We start from the raw sequence: 16,338 nt of genomic DNA, 5'->3' as shown, positions 1-16,338 counted from the left end.
TTACAGGCCAGGCGGATGTCGCCTATATTTTGCCCTCTTTTGCCGGTGGACCGATATTAAACGTTTTGAATGCAATACATCTAAATTACCTCTAACTTGGCAAAGATATCTTAATAAATGTGCATCGAGAAACTGAGAAATATCTCTACCAGTTGATGTCTATTGCTTGCAATTCACCAGCGATAATATTATAGCCTGTGTCCTTCTTTGCAATTTGTTGCATTTATCTAATTTAGTCTCATTCTAAATTTGAAGACAATTTATTTTATATCTATATTTGACATTGTTGAATAAAAGCTCATTGCACTCACCGATATATTTGCTACAGTTTGCAGCTAAAACTAGCTTTTTATGTGCAATAGAAGTGGAGTTATGAGCATCGATTCATTGTAAGCCGTGTTAAGATAGCCGCAAGGATGCTATTAAATAACATGCTATAAATCTGCATATTTATAAGTTATACAACAATAATCTATCAAATGATACCAATATATATTCATGAGCAACTGACATAAACAAACCATACTTATATTATTGCCGTGGATGTCAGTGCTGACTAGCCACTTGCAAGTGGCTTCCGCATACAAATTGTCTTATACCAAATGAGTAATAGCCCTCATGCACAACTGTAGTTGTGGCAAGCAAGGTGACTGGTGAATGAGTATGGTTCTTTATTACACAAGTTCTATACGCATGAAAAGACGGAACAATTAGATATAATTCAATACAATCAAGGGTAATGCTGAAATGAGTCTACAACTAATAAATACTCAAACAGTTAGGCCACATTTGTAAATGTAAGAATGTTTAAGATATGTATGTATACACAAAGCTGCATAAAGGTAGGTTGATGTTACCACGCTGTTTTTAATGAAGATTAAGAACGTAATTCTCAGTCCTTAGTTCTGCCATTCGTAGTCTGTAACACTTGCTCTGTGCTCTTGTTCTTCCTCACTAGGGTATCTTCTCTTGTTGCATATTCTTACCCCTCCTATAGAACACTGGCTTATGGCTCCTTATATCTGGAGCTATGTGATAGTCCATTGGCTTTTCACAAAGCTGGCTTGCGTATTACTATGCTAATCCCAAAATAGCTTGATGCAAATGGCCATTAAAAATAGCTTAGCTTAGCAAATTCATTACATTATTAAAAAAATAAAAATTAAGTTTTTAAAACAAAAATATTTCGATCGTTTGGAACAAACATCATCTAGTTGTCCACCTTCCACAATATCTTTTAGTTTCAACTCATCTTCTGCACTGCTGAACTATTCAATATTAGCGTCCAAACAATCTTTTTAACGGAGCAAAACTTTAAACAGAGCGCTGAATTTAGCACCAATGCAACGCGTAAATGTTTGCGCGCTAACGTAACCCTTGGTCCAAAGCTTTCAAACTAGTTTCTATATTCATGTCCTTCGAAGTATTAGGACCCCGTAAACAAGGAGCTACTATTAGCCTGAGACAGTAATTATTTCTATAGGGCTGCTTTGAAAGTTAATCTACCATTGTTGGCATTTTTATATGTAGGCTACTTCGAAGTAGAAAGACCGCATCAAACAGAGAACTACCACTAGCCTGAGACCATTATTGATTATTTCTATGGTGTTGCTTTCTAAGTTTCAATTAAAAAGATAAAAAGCTTTGGAATTGGACAACAAGGTCATTAATTGTTATTGATAGAAACGATTTATTATTAATATGATTTTGTGGACACTTTTCTCCTGATCAGTTAATATTGTGAGCTCATAAAGATCAAATAATGTCAACGTGGCGGTCAAATGGAGGTGGCGTTTAATTGGAGAGTGGCGGTCTATTTTTTAACCCAACCCTTCTCTCAGGGTGGCGATCAATTGGAGGTGGCGTTCATATAGAGGTGACACTCAATTAGAGGTTTTACGGTATTTAAATTTATTGCTCTGCATGATATTTCTAATACCATATGTTTCACAAATGTGTTATTATGTTATGGTCACTGTATCTTACATCATATCACAGTATACATGTATATTGTACAAAGAAGTTCATGAAAGAAAAACGTTTCATGCTATGCTACAGTTTTCTTATAAAATAATGGAACACTGTATGTCAACTGTTGAGCAGAATATAGTACAATGTAATATAACATTACATGTATATCATGCTATACTGAATAATACCTCTGCCTTTCCTGCGAAATAACCGAAACCTATGCTCGGTTAGTCACTTTCTACAAGTTCCGACTTTTACACATATACCAAGTTGTTTTCTTACATACGAACTTAAAGACCAACTTACATTTAAGTGAGATTTTATTTTAGCCCAAGGATTAAGATTAAGGATTAAGACATTGTTATTGAGATAACATTTTTAATGAACTATTGCGTATAGAGCTCAACACTATAATTAAAAAAAAATTTCTGTCATGGTAGGGCGCTTCTTTAAAAGCCGTGGCATCCCATTTAATCTGATCAAAACAATCCCTCACTGACTCACGCCTTTTCTACTGCGCTCCATGTTGGTAGAAAAGTCAATAAAAGCGAATAGGTTGTTACGGAAAGTTGTCTCCACACATAGATATAAGCTCATACAAAGATATGCCTTATATCTATTTTTCAGGCAGACAAGTGTTTAAGCTATGTGTATATTGACCAACATGAAACAACTTCAATCTTTCATACCATTGTTTGCGTCTAGATTATAAGTGAGTCGACAGTGTAGTTGTAGTACCTACAGCGTAGTTAAGTGCACTTACTCGCAACTCCCGTGAGCACATGGATTAGGATAGCATGAATTGAGTTCGCAGTTGTGTCCATGGTAGCCAGAAAGACATAGACACTGATAGCCTAGAGGAGTATTAGCCTGAGAACAGCTGGCTCCATTTTTACATGGGTTGGAGGAGCAGTAGCTTGTCTCGCAGTTCCTTCCTTTCCACCCGAAAGCACAGCTACATGTATAGTCAGCTACCAGGTCTGTGCAGTTAGCACCATTCTGGCAGTGATTTTTGCAATCATCTATGTTCACCTCACACAGGGTTCCGGTATAACCTGGTTAAAAAATTTACAACATTTTTGAAAGTTACCTTAGTCTGTAAATCTCGTCTGTAAGTCTGTAAATCTCGTCTGTAAGTCTGTAAATCTCGTCTGTAAGTTTGTAAATCTTGTCTGTAAGTCTGTAAATCTCGTCTGTAAGTCTGTAAATCTCGTCTGTAAGTCTGTAAATCTCATCTGTAAGTCTGTAAATCTCGTCTGTAAGTCTGTAAATCTCGTCTGTAAGTCCTGCTTGTTGAGATAGTAAAGAGAGTTGCAACCAGCTTATCGAATGCTAATAAATTTTTAAAATATTAGTTTAAAACTTTAAATGGTCATTCAGCCAAGTTCAGCATACTATGAATATGCAACCCTAACACATGGGGTCAGGGTTGCAGGGAGTCGCCTTTTCTTTTCGTAATGTTGGTTGCTAATGGAAGGCAACTCCTGATTTATATTATATACTTGGCAATGAAATGGGTGTTTGTGACATGACCTAATCAATAAACTGTTATAAAAGTTACTAAAAAGGGAAACAAGCATCTATCTAGCTTTTGAAAAAAAGCTTCACTATAGCTATAATCTGTTCAATGCTGATTAACTTATAAAGTTATGCTTACCCACTGGACAAGCGCATGTGGAGTTGCCTCCTCTTAGACGGTGACATGAACCCCTTACACATGGGTTGGGGTTGCAGGGATCAAATTCGCAGCGAGTTCCCGAAGACCAGACAAGGCATTCACACCGAGAGCCAGAAGGCAAAGGAACACACGTTCCGTAGATACAGGGACTGAGATCGCAGTGGTCTGTTTGACAAAAGTCTCCGGAGAAGCCATCTTTGCAATGGCACTCATAACTAAAAATGATGTACCAATGTGTACAGTGATGCCTTTTTTTCTACCAAACTTACATAAGATATTTTACATGAGAAAACAAATGTTGTAAGTAAATAACGGGAAAGTGGGAGGTTATAGCGATACAGATGATGACAAACAGATAAATACATATAGACTTCAGGCCATAATAAACAGGAAACAAATAGGTTTTAGTTCACAGAACAGAATAGGTACCTGTAACTTGCTATCATCTACCATAGCTGAAGGATGGGCATGGTGATCAGGTAATATTATCATGAAATGAGCTTTTTATAGCTTGAGCTGTATGGTATGAGCAGCAGCACAACTATAAGTCAACCTTTTATCTCATATATGGAAAAAACGAAGTTTTTTTTCTTCAAATTTCAGTGGGAAAATAATAAAAATGTTTCAGATCTTTTGTTGAATTAAAACAAAAATGAGAAAGTGATAAATCAGTAACAAAGTAATTAATAATGAGCCAAAAGGATTTGTAGAGAATCAACCTGGGTCTTCCAGTTTTATCAAATTTTTACTTCTATTTTAATCTCAACAAACCTTTTATTAGCTTGGCGCTGACAGGACCCTCCATTTAGGCACTTAGCATGTGAACAAGGATCTAGCTCGCATCTGTCTCCATAAAAGTTATCAACACAGGAACATTTGTAGAATTCTACAGCATCCAAGTCTTCTTTGCAAGTGCCATTGTTGAGACAAGGAGTTAATTCACATACTTGGGAGCTGCAGAAAGCCCCGGAGTACCTACATAGGTTGTCAAGAATAAAAGTTGATCACAAGAATAATAAAAGTGTTAGTAAGAGGTACTTGGTGCTAGTGAATTAATGTATCAGACAGTTCTATTTCCCCAACTGCTTTAAGAACACTTAGTAATAAATGTGATTAGCGTAGTACAATAATATAATAATATTGTTAAAAATTAGCTAAGCGATGCTCAATTAAATGGTGTTTTTCCTGCCTTCTAATTACCATTGAACAGGAGCAAAAAAACTTCTTATACAGCAATCATATTCTTTAATTTTTTTGTTCAAGTCAATGAATAAGCCGACAATTTCCCTAATCATAGTTTAAATGGACCATATTTACAAGAATAGAAAAAACGGATATAAATATATATTTTAATCCAAGAATTTGTTCAAAGTTACGCTATACAAGAATCATACAAGAACAACAAAGCAACAATTAGCTAATCAAATAATAGCTGCAGTACTCTAATCCTTTCATCAATGTTTGTACTTGAAGGTTAAGTCTCTAAACTTTGGATCTTAGAAACTATAGAGAAAATGAATAAATGTAAAGAAGCTCGACTCGAGCTGCGTACCCAGGGGGACATAAACAGTCAAATGTAGAGTTGCCTCGGATGCATGTAGCTCCGTTGTAACAAGACTGTGCGCCATTGCAGACATCATGTTCACAATGAGAGCCTGAGAAGCCCACCAAGCATTCACAAGAATAATTCCCACTCTTTGAGAACTCGCATGAACCATTATGAAGGCAGCCGCCACACATGTCCATCTGCAAAAACAGCATTCTCAGGAACACATTCTAATACATGAACACACGGAACAATGTAATTTTGAGGATTTAAAATGTTATGACAACTTACAGGGTATATCTACTAATATATGGCATACCAATTTATTGTGATTTATATATCATATTTTTGGACTATAATACATAGTTGTGAATTCGATATTTGAATGTTCGCTATTTAATCAGCTGCCTACGAACTGTTTTAAGGTTACACAATTACTGCTTTATTAAAACTGTAATTATTATTAAATTTGGTAGTTTTCAGCGATATTCCAAACTAAGTGAATAAGCTACAAAATCGCTGTTTTTGCGCACAAAAACTTACAGCTGTAAACATTAATTTTACATCAAATTTCATAGATGCAATCATTAAATAATATCTGTCATAGATACAAACACTAAGTGATAACTGTCATACATACAGACACTAAGCGATAACTGTCATACATACAAACACTAAGTGATAACTGTCATACATACAGACACTAAGCGATAACTGTCATACATACAGACACTAAGCGATAACTGTCATACATACAAACACTAAGTGATAACTGTCATACATACAGACACTAAGCGATAACTGTCACGGATACAAACATCAAGTGATAACGATCATTGAACAATATATTTTACTAATGCAAACATTCAGTAATATATTTTATAGATGATAAATCTTTAACATTACATTTTATCAATGCAAATGTGAAACATTATCTGTAATGGAAATAAAAATGTTGAAAAATATTTTATAAGTAAAACTATTTGAATTTAGATTCCACGGCCATAGCTAACAACAAAGTTTTGCGAAATCATAAATGATATGTCTAAAATAAGTTTGAACAGCCAAAATCATCACATAAATGTTTTTTTTCTGTCCGTAAGGGTTAGAAAAGCAGGTACTTGTCAATAAGACTCTTGAATTTTAATCTTACTGAGCAGCAAGATTTGTTAGAAACTTCCAAACTATGCATTGAGATTTGAGTAAACTAAAGTAAACATTTCGATTCTGTTTGCCAGATGGTTTGTTACCTTCTACAAAACCTAAATGTTCAGATGATGTCATGACATCGCTAGAAGTTCTGATTTATCTATAGTTTTGTGACAACCTGCTCAATGAAACCTACATCCTCAAAGATGCACCAGTTTCAAAGTTAGGATCAAGCTATGACATAATTTTCAATGAAGTTGATTTAGGCATCTCAACGAAAACATCTAGCATGGCATTTTTTGTGTTGCAATGGCTGAAAATAGATATTGCATGAAAACTATTGTATATAGTAGAGAAATGACAAATATTGTGTATAGTAGAGACAAGACCACTACTGTAGAAAGTAGAGAGACATGACAACTACTGTATATAGTAGAGAGACAACTATTGTATATAGTAGAGAGACACAACAACTACTGTATATAGTGGAGAGACATGACAACTACTGTACATATATAGCAGAGAGACATGACAACTACTGTTTATAGTAGAGAGACATGACAACTACTGTATATAGTAGAGAGACATAACAACTACTGTATATAGTAGAGAGACATGGCAACTACTGTTTATAGTAGAGAGACATAACAACTACTGTATATAGCAGAGAAAGACATGGCAACTACTGTATATAGCAGAGAGACATGAAATGCTAGTCTATATCGGTATGCTTCTTACTTCACACAGATTTCCAGTGAATCCTTCCTGGCATAAACAACTAAACCCTTTGCTGCTAGGTTGACACTGTCCTCCATGAAAACATGGGCCACTCGCACACAAGTTTTCCTCACACCTGTTTCCTCCAAAGCCTGGCTCACAGTTACATCTATGCTGCCCTCCACCAATAGGTATGCAAGTTCCGTTGATGGCACAAGTCAATGGCTCACAGACTCGAGTTTGACAATGTTCACCGGTGTAAGCTGCTGAACAGCTGCACTCCGCAACAACAGTGGCATTGTCCGCAACAAGTTTGCATTGTCCGCCATTTGCACATTTGTAACCACTACACGGGTCAAGTTCGCACTTATCGCCATGGTAACCACCGATGCACGCGCAATAAGCTGATTCATTTACCACTGTGCATATGCCTTTGTTGAGGCAGCTACTGGGTTTGCATATAGTATCATCACAGAGGGTCCCGGTGTAACCTGCTGAACAAATGCAGCTCGGTAGATCATGCTTAGGATTGCACTGCCCATTGGTTCCGCAATAGCCGTCCGGACAAATTTTGGTCTGGCAGTTTGAGCCCTTCCACCCTGAAGAGCAGTTATAACACTTTGGGTTTCCTCTATCATCTACCTTACACTGGCCCCCGTTGCAGTTGTGCGAGTCACAAATCGACTCATTGCACGTTTGATCAGTATATCCAGGTAAACAAGAGCAATAGTAGCCTAGGGAGGTATTAGTAGCTGTAATGCAAAGTCCTCCATTTGAACAAGGTGCTAGAGAACATGGGCTAATATCGCAGAATGCTCCAGACCAGCCAGTTGGGCAGTTAGAGCAAGTGTAGCCAGGTGTACCACTACTCGGGCTGCAAGCACCACCTGCAAAGAGTTGTCACAAATTTCGATTCACCGGCTTTGCTAGAGGGCTTGTGTAGGTACATGTACGTTTAATATGTTTGATCATCTGCTAACAATGATGTTGTAGATGGTTCTTAAAAACAAGTGAAATTAAATTTTCAAAAGCAAGAAGTTTGCCCCATTAAAGCTTTCAAGAATATTAGCTCCCTATTCAATGCACTGGTCAAACATTTGCTGGATGGATGTTTTAGCAAGCTTCTTAACTGTGTTGTAAATCAGGTTCTTCTTGTTTCATATTTACCGAGTGTTTTGGGGTTGTCATATGCTAGCGCCTGCTAACACATGCTAACGCCAGCTAACACCACATCAAATTACTCCTTTATGAGCTGCTAATAGTCAAAGTGGACAAGTAACTCTTCAGGTTTTTGCTTTCCTATTGCTTAGCAAATCTGCTAAGACTCTTCAAAATTTACGTAGCTGGCTAATTTGGCATATGAATTCTTAAGGAAGTTATCTCACCATTGCATTTCTTAAACTTGGTATCACAGTGCTCATCATCGCAAGTAGAACCAAAATAGCCTGGGCGACAGACACATGTTCTTGATGCGTTGTTGCAACTGGCTCCATTCTTGCAAACTAGTGAACCACATTTTATGTAGTTATTTTCACACCTAAAATAGAAAACAGTCTTTACTTATAGATGTAGCGGATGTAGCGTTGTCTATTTCTCCTAGGTAGCATGGTTAGTGTGATCATGTGATATCAAACTTCTGATTGATAAATTGATTGGTGGTTTCATACATTTGTTTTGCATTCATAATTTTGTTCATTTATCCATGCATTCATTCATTTGCTTGCGTATTTATATGTTATATATGTGTATTTACATGTTATACATGTGTATTTATATGCTATATACATGTATGTGTATTTATATGCTATACATGAGTATTTATATGTTATATATGTGTATTTATATGTTATATATGTGTATTTACATGTTATACATGTGTATTTATATGTTGTATATGTGTATTTACATTTTATACATGTGTATTTATATGCTATATACATGTATGTGTATTTATATGCTATACATGAGTATTTATATGTTATATATGTGTATTTATATGTTATATATGTGTATTTACATGTTATACATGTGTATTTATATGTTATATATGTGTATTTACATGTTATACATGTGTATTTATATGTTATATATGTGTATTTATATGTTATACATGTGTATTTATATGTTATATATGTGTATTTACATTTTATACATGTGTATTTATATGTTATATACATGTATGTGTATTTATATGCTATGCATGTGTATTTATATGTTATACATGTGTATTTATATGTTATATATGTGTATTTATATGTTATACATGTGTATTTATATGTTATACATGTGTTATATATGTGTATTTATATGTTATTTATGTGTATTTATATGTTATAAATGTATATTTATATGCTATACATGTGTATTTATATGTTATACGTGTGTATTTATATGTTATATATGTGTATTTATATGTTATACATGTGTATTTATATGTTATACATGTGTTATATATGTGTATTTATATGTTATATATGTGTATTTATATGTTATACGTGTGTATTTATATGGTATATATGTGTATTTATATGTTATACATGTGTATTTTATGTTATATATGTGTATTTATATGTTATACATGTGTATTTATATGTTATACATGTGTATGTATATGTTATATATGTGTATTTATATGTTATACGTGTGTATTTATATGTTATACATGTGTATTTATATGTTATATATGTGTATTTATATTTACATTTTCACTCTTTTATTCATCAACTATTCATTTATTCATTTTATTGTTCTTTTCTTTGTCCTTTATTCATCGATTCACTTTTTCATCTGGTAAGTTCTTTATTAATTTGTTATTAATTTGTCCATTTATTTGTTTACTCATTCAGGCATTAACTCAGTTCCTTATTCACTCACTTGACCAATGACTGAACTTAGCTTAATGTCATGCTATCATTTGTCTATTCATATACTAATTCATTAAACTCACCTATCACCAGAAACTCCTGGAGGACAAGAGCAAAATCTCTCCTGAAATCTTCCTGCGGTACAAGTGCCTCCATTAAAACAGTATCCGGGTGCGCACATGTCACAGTATTTGCCCACAAATCCTGTCCGGCAATTACACTGAGGATCTCCGGTATAAGGAGTCTTTGTCAAACAGACCCCATTAAGACACGGGTTGGGAGAGCATTGGTACCTCTCACATTTCTCGCCATAATAGCCTAAAAGCCATTATAAACTGCATCACGATCAGATAATATATATAGCGCTTAGAATAAGCTTTGAAGGATTGCTGCCAACTTAAGTATGTTTTTACATATTTACCTACAAACCTTTCTGATCAAAATTTGTTAATATCTGTTTATTATGTATAAAAAATGGTTTTCTTTCAAATCTAGCGCAAAACATAAGACAGTTTTTTTTTCATAACTAAAGATATCCGCTTGCTGCTAGAGTACAATTAGTTTTATTTTGTTGTTTTCAAGGCCGTGGTTTTTTGAGTAACTTATTTTTTTACAGCAAACCCTTTTGAGAGAACAAGGACAGAGGATTACATACTCTATACAGTAATTAATTACTTTGAAAAATGCTTTTATTTTAACAAACCTTTCAATTTTATAATTAGCCAAATAAATGGAGCAACATCTGGCAGACAGGTAAGGCACGATGCTCGTCTTTAACCTAAATAAGCAAATCTAACAAAGATTATGAATCATTTGGCTGAAACACTGCAACGGTATACATACATGTACACATATGGTACAGCCACTAACTATAGAGTTCACCTCTTCCTTTTTCTTTTTTATTTCTTATTGCATCAACAAACAGACCTACAGCTAGACAGATAAGCTGTCAAGTTGTGGCAAACCATTATGCCTATGTAAACTCTCTCTATGTGGTATTTATGCATAGCCATATTTTATATACACGCATTATTTATTTATATAATTACATTAGTTATATAACTATATATAATTATATAAATAATTTTATAATTATTACATAATTATTTGAAAATAATTATAATAAAATCAGTTGCAATAATTTTCTCTGCATTGAATTTTTCTCTATATAGGTGTTTCTATGGCACAGTATTATCTTAGCGCTAGTTATTGATCTTGTTCAGTGTGACTCATGTTTTGTTTCATCCAAAGTTATTCTATTGCCAGGGTGTTGTATAGGAGGTATACTACAATATATTCTGCTCACCAGGTGTTGTATAGGAGGTATACTACAATATATTCTGCTCACCAGGTGTTGTATAGGTGGTATACTACAATATCCTCTGCTCACCAGGTGTTATATAGCCAGTATACTACAGTATATTCTGCTCACCAGGTGTTGTATAGCAAGTATACTACAATATACTCTGCTCACCAGGTGTTATATAGCCAGTATACTACAATATATTCTGCTCACCAGGTGTTATATAGGTGGTATACTACAATATACTCTACTCACCAGGTGTTGTATAGGAGGTATGCTACAATATATTCTGCTCACCAGGTGTTGTATAGGTGGTTTAATACAATATGTTCTGCTCACCAGGTGTTGTATAGGTGGTATACTACAATATACTCTACTCACCAGGTGTTATATAGGTGGTATACTACAATATACTCTACTCACCAGGTGTTGTATAGGAGGTATGCTACAATATATTCTGCTCACCAGGTGTTGTATAGGTGGTATACTACAATATATTCTGCTCACCAACTACAATCATGTTACTAACAAACATGATATTGTCTACGACTTCATTTAATACAGTCAACAATAGTTTCTTAGTTAATAGTTTCATTGTTTAGTCTCTTGCTCACTGTGAAAACAAACATTTCTTAGAAATTTTGTTGTTGTCTGATGGCAAGCGAACTTTACCACAACTTCAAATACGTAGTTGTGACATTTACAACAACCAATGAAAAATTATTCTTCATTTAATACTTGCATTAAGTGAATAATAATCCCTTGCATTCAAGGATTATTTATACTGTCATAGCTACTTTTCGCTTTATCATAATGTCTCATTCTATTGCCTTACATACTGGCACTTGTATTCTTTCATAATCTCAAGTGCCTTTTTGACAGACTGCCGCACATCTTGACAGCAATCTTGAGGTGTAATGGCGTGCCACCATGTTTGTTTAAGTCAGATAGCGGTCAAACTAGGTGCAAATATCTGTTTCGGTTATCATGTAATGTATTCGAATTATCTCTGTAGATGATTTAAAAGCAACTTATATTATTTATTGCAAATCCTGACTTTTAAACTAATGTTTCAAAAAAACAAAGGAGAATAATACAGTAAAATGTGTATTGACATTTGCCAATATATACCGTACAGGATGAATTTATTCGCGGAGTTATATTTCGCGAAAATTTCCATTTCATGCATATTCGCGGACTAATTTATTCGCGGCTAAAAACTGACAATCTCTATGAAGAGTTAACTCTATTGCAATAGAGTTAACCTTGCGCATGCGCACATTGCTTGTTTCGGTGTGCGCATACACCGAAACGCGGTATACACCACAGCTTGCAACTACGAGTCGATCATGCTAAGCTATAAATCTTTAGCTGCGCGTAGAGGTTTTCAAGATTATTCATCGATTTGGAGGCCTTTGATGAACCAACAATTTGTGGTAAGTAATGAGTTTTTTCACATTTACTAAAGTAGTTGAATTTTACTTTGGTTCTGTGTGCTATATTCGTGTTATGTTACACTGCATTGTATAATACTAGGAGCTGTGTACCTCCGGGTTTTGTGTTAAAGGACGTCAAATAAATATAGACAGTTGCGCTCATTACAACGGCAATGGCTACTTCTTTATTATCAGTGTTCACGTGCAGAATAAATAATCTCCTACCATCTAACTAGTAACAACTACACATGGTGGCAGCGGTGTTTGTATCATGTCTGACGAAGAGGGGGAAGCCGGTGATGCCGATGAACAAACGGTGGAGCCATTAAGAGTGCATTATTCTGCACCCAAGCTGCACCCACCTGACAAATTTGACTTTGCTGAACCTGCCGGTTGGACGAGATGGTATAGTAGATGGAGGAGGTATAGAGAAGCGAGCGGTTTGGATACTAGACCTCAGCGTGAACAGATTAACACTCTTATTTATATGTTAGGGAAGCAAGCAGAGGATGTAGTGCTTAGCCGTGGAATAGAAGAAACTGACTACGAATCTGTGATCGATGCATTCAATGAATACTTCGGAGTTAGGAGAAATCTCATTGTTGAGAGAGCTAAATTCAACAAACTGACACAAGGTAGTGATTCTATAGATGTGCTTATTCACAATCTATATCGTCAAGCCGAGTTTTGTGACTATAGAGATCTACGGAAGAGCTAATTCGTGACAGATTAGTAGTGGGCGTTACTGAAGACAAGTTGAGTGAAAAACTACAAGCCGATGCAGATCTGACGCTAGATGACGCAGTGATGATAGCTAGATGCTTTGAATCAGCTAAACAAGCACAGTCAGTAGTCAGGGGATCAGCTGTAGATGTACATGCCAACAGATTCAGTTCACGACAGCCACAACATAGCCGAAAGAATGACACATCTAGCTCAAACCGAAACTCTTACTTAAAAGGACACAAATCATCGAATACTGGTAATGTTAGACACAGGCCGACAACCCAAGGACACGCCAATAGCTTTGACAAACCTTCTGCAAATAATAGGGTTGCCTCATCTATCCCTAAAGACCAATGTAAACGCTGTGGAAAAGCCCCACATTCCAGAGACTCCTGCCCAGCATTGAGATCTACTTGTACTGCATGTGGCAAAAGAGGCCATTGGAAGCAAATGTGCTTCTCTGGAAAATCTGTGACTGAAGTCGAGCTGTTTACTGAAGAAATCAAGAAAAGCGATAGAAATGGTAGTAAACCATGGGATGGCCAAACTAGCCATTGACATACAGGGACATACCGATACAGCAACATTTAAACTAGATTCTGGTGCTGGAGCAACTGTGTGTGGACCAAATCCTATATCCGCTCCATTGCAGCCTAATACTAAGAGACTAAGAGGTCCTGGTAACTTAGAAATACCTTGTATTGGTCAAACTGATGCAATTCTTACACATGGTAACAAATCTATATCAGAAACAATTTACATTGTGCGTAATCAAGATGTGAACCTATTGAGCAAATTTGCATGTCAATGTTTTGGTTTGCTTGCCTGTAATGTTGATAATGTTGATGATTTTGCGAATGGTGTTGATAATTTTGTTGATAAAAGACTTTTTCAGGGTCTAGGAGCTGTAAAGACTGAATGTGAGATCAGACTGACTGACGATGCCAAGCCGTACAGTATATTCGTGCCACGAGTCATTCCCCTTTCCATTACTTGACAAAACTAAGTTAGAGTTAGAGCGTATGAAATCTTTAGGCGTTATTGTAGAAGTGAAACAGCCTACGGAATGGTGTGCACCGATGGTCGTTGTACCTAAACAGGACAGTGTTCGTATCTGTACAGACTTTACACAGCTAAATAAGTACGTACGACATGAAGTTTTTCCCATGGCAACCGTCGAGGACAGTCTGTCAAAACTTAATGGCGGTCCCATATTTTCAAAACTAGATGCCAACTGCGGATTTTGTCAAATACCATTGTCTGCCAAATCCCAACATCTCACCACTTTCTTGACACCATTTGAACATTTCTACTACTGTAAATTGCCATTTGGACTAAAATCAGCTCCAGAGATATTCTGCAGAGAAATGACAAAAATATTAGAAGGCATCGCAGGTGTCGTAGTACATATGGATGATGTATTAGTGATGGGTAAGGACGAGAGAGAGAGCATAACTCCCGTTTATCGCAAGTGCTACGCCGCATGCACGATGCTGGTCTGACGTTAAATCATGCCAAGTGTGCTCTAAAGAAAACGTCAGTAGAGTATTTAGGGTATCGCATTGACGTTAGTGGTATTCACGCAGGTGAAAGAATATCTGCATTGCTTGACTTTCTGACACCAACGTGTGTACGTGATGTTAGGAGCTTCCTAGGCATAGTCAACCAATATGGCAAGTTTAGTTCTGCTGTAGCGCATATCAGCCAACCTCTCCGAGAGCTCTTGTGCAAAAAGAGTTGTTGGATATGGAATGATTCCCAGCAAAAAGCGTTTGATCGTCTCAAAGAGGAGTTTAAATCTACACCGATTCTTGCCCCGTATGACCCAAATAAAAAGACATATTTGTCAACGGATGCGTCCGACTACGGGTTAGGAGCTGTCTTGAGTCAGAAACAGTCAGATGGCACCCGTCGACTAGTAGCTGCCGCAAGCCGATCTCTGTCCGAAACTGAACGTAAATATGCCGTAATAGAGAAGGAGGCATTGGGAGTTACTTGGGCTGCAGAATGGTTTGCTCGATATATCATTGGTATACTTGACCTTACTATAGAGACCGACCACAAACCTTTAGTGTCACTGCTTGGAGATCAGGAAATCAGTAAACTGCCAGCTCGAATACAACGATTCAGGCTAAGACTAATACGTTTCAAATACCAGATAAAGCATATTCCCGGTAAGGAGAATGTTTCTGCTGATGCAGTGTCGAGATACCCGTGCACCATTTCCACAGAGAATGATACTCTATTTGTAGAAGAAATAGACACGTATTCTCATCAAGCTATGCTCATACTAAGCACAGATATGCATGTCGAAAAGCTTAGGCTGTCTCAAGAAGCGGACGAAGTGATGTGCCAGGTCAAGAAATATGTAAACTCTGGGTGGCCACACTATTTGTTCAGTATCGATTCCATAATCAAACCATACTTTGAAAGCAGACGGTATATTACGCTGTGCAATGATTTGTTGACTTATCAAAACCGCATAATTATTCCACAAACAGAACGTCTGGAAACTTTAGCCAACCTGCATGAAGGGCACTTAGGATTAAATAAATGTACCGAGAGAGCACATCGATGCGTTTGGTGGCCAAACATGGCACGAGAGATAGAGGAAATGATTAAAAACTGCAGGGTATGTAAAGAGACTGCTCCTGTCACTAAAGAACCTTTACTACCTACAGCCACTCCTAGCCGACCATGGCTAGGATAGTAGGCACCGACTTATTTTATTACAATAGAAAGCCTTATCTACTCGTGACTGACTACTACTCTCAATACCCAGAGGTAGCCCTACTACCCAATGAAAGCAGCAAAAGTGTAATCAACCAGATGAAAAGCATTTTTGCCAGGCACGGAGTACCCGAAATGGTTCTGTCTGATAATGGACCACAATATTCTTCACAAGATTTTAGAGACTTTGCAAAAACCTACAAGTTTCAAAGTGTGGC

At 36.3% G+C, this 16,338-nt stretch overlaps 1 protein-coding gene across 1 annotated transcript in view; it reads right to left on the bottom strand.

The window, feature by feature from the left end:
• The window catches only part of LOC137400717 (protein eyes shut homolog), a 33,206-nt gene extending 22,313 nt beyond the window's left edge, over positions 1-10,893 (bottom strand). The window contains exons 1-7 of the mRNA XM_068087051.1: positions 10,857-10,893; positions 10,009-10,243; positions 8,447-8,598; positions 7,083-7,948; positions 5,202-5,395; positions 4,443-4,624; positions 3,687-3,864 (exon numbers count right to left, since the gene is read on the bottom strand). Of these exons, the coding sequence (XP_067943152.1) occupies positions 3,687-3,864; positions 4,443-4,624; positions 5,202-5,395; positions 7,083-7,948; positions 8,447-8,598; positions 10,009-10,243; positions 10,857-10,893 (1,844 nt within the window). The remainder of the gene's footprint in view (positions 1-3,686; positions 3,865-4,442; positions 4,625-5,201; positions 5,396-7,082; positions 7,949-8,446; positions 8,599-10,008; positions 10,244-10,856) is intronic.
• Between the last annotated feature and the right edge of the window lie 5,445 nt (positions 10,894-16,338).

The sequence above is a fragment of the Watersipora subatra genome, chromosome 7, assembly GCF_963576615.1.
Source record: "Watersipora subatra chromosome 7, tzWatSuba1.1, whole genome shotgun sequence".
Lineage (NCBI taxonomy): Eukaryota > Metazoa > Bryozoa > Gymnolaemata > Cheilostomatida > Watersiporidae > Watersipora > Watersipora subatra.
This window is presented reverse-complemented; position numbering and strand designations above follow the sequence as displayed.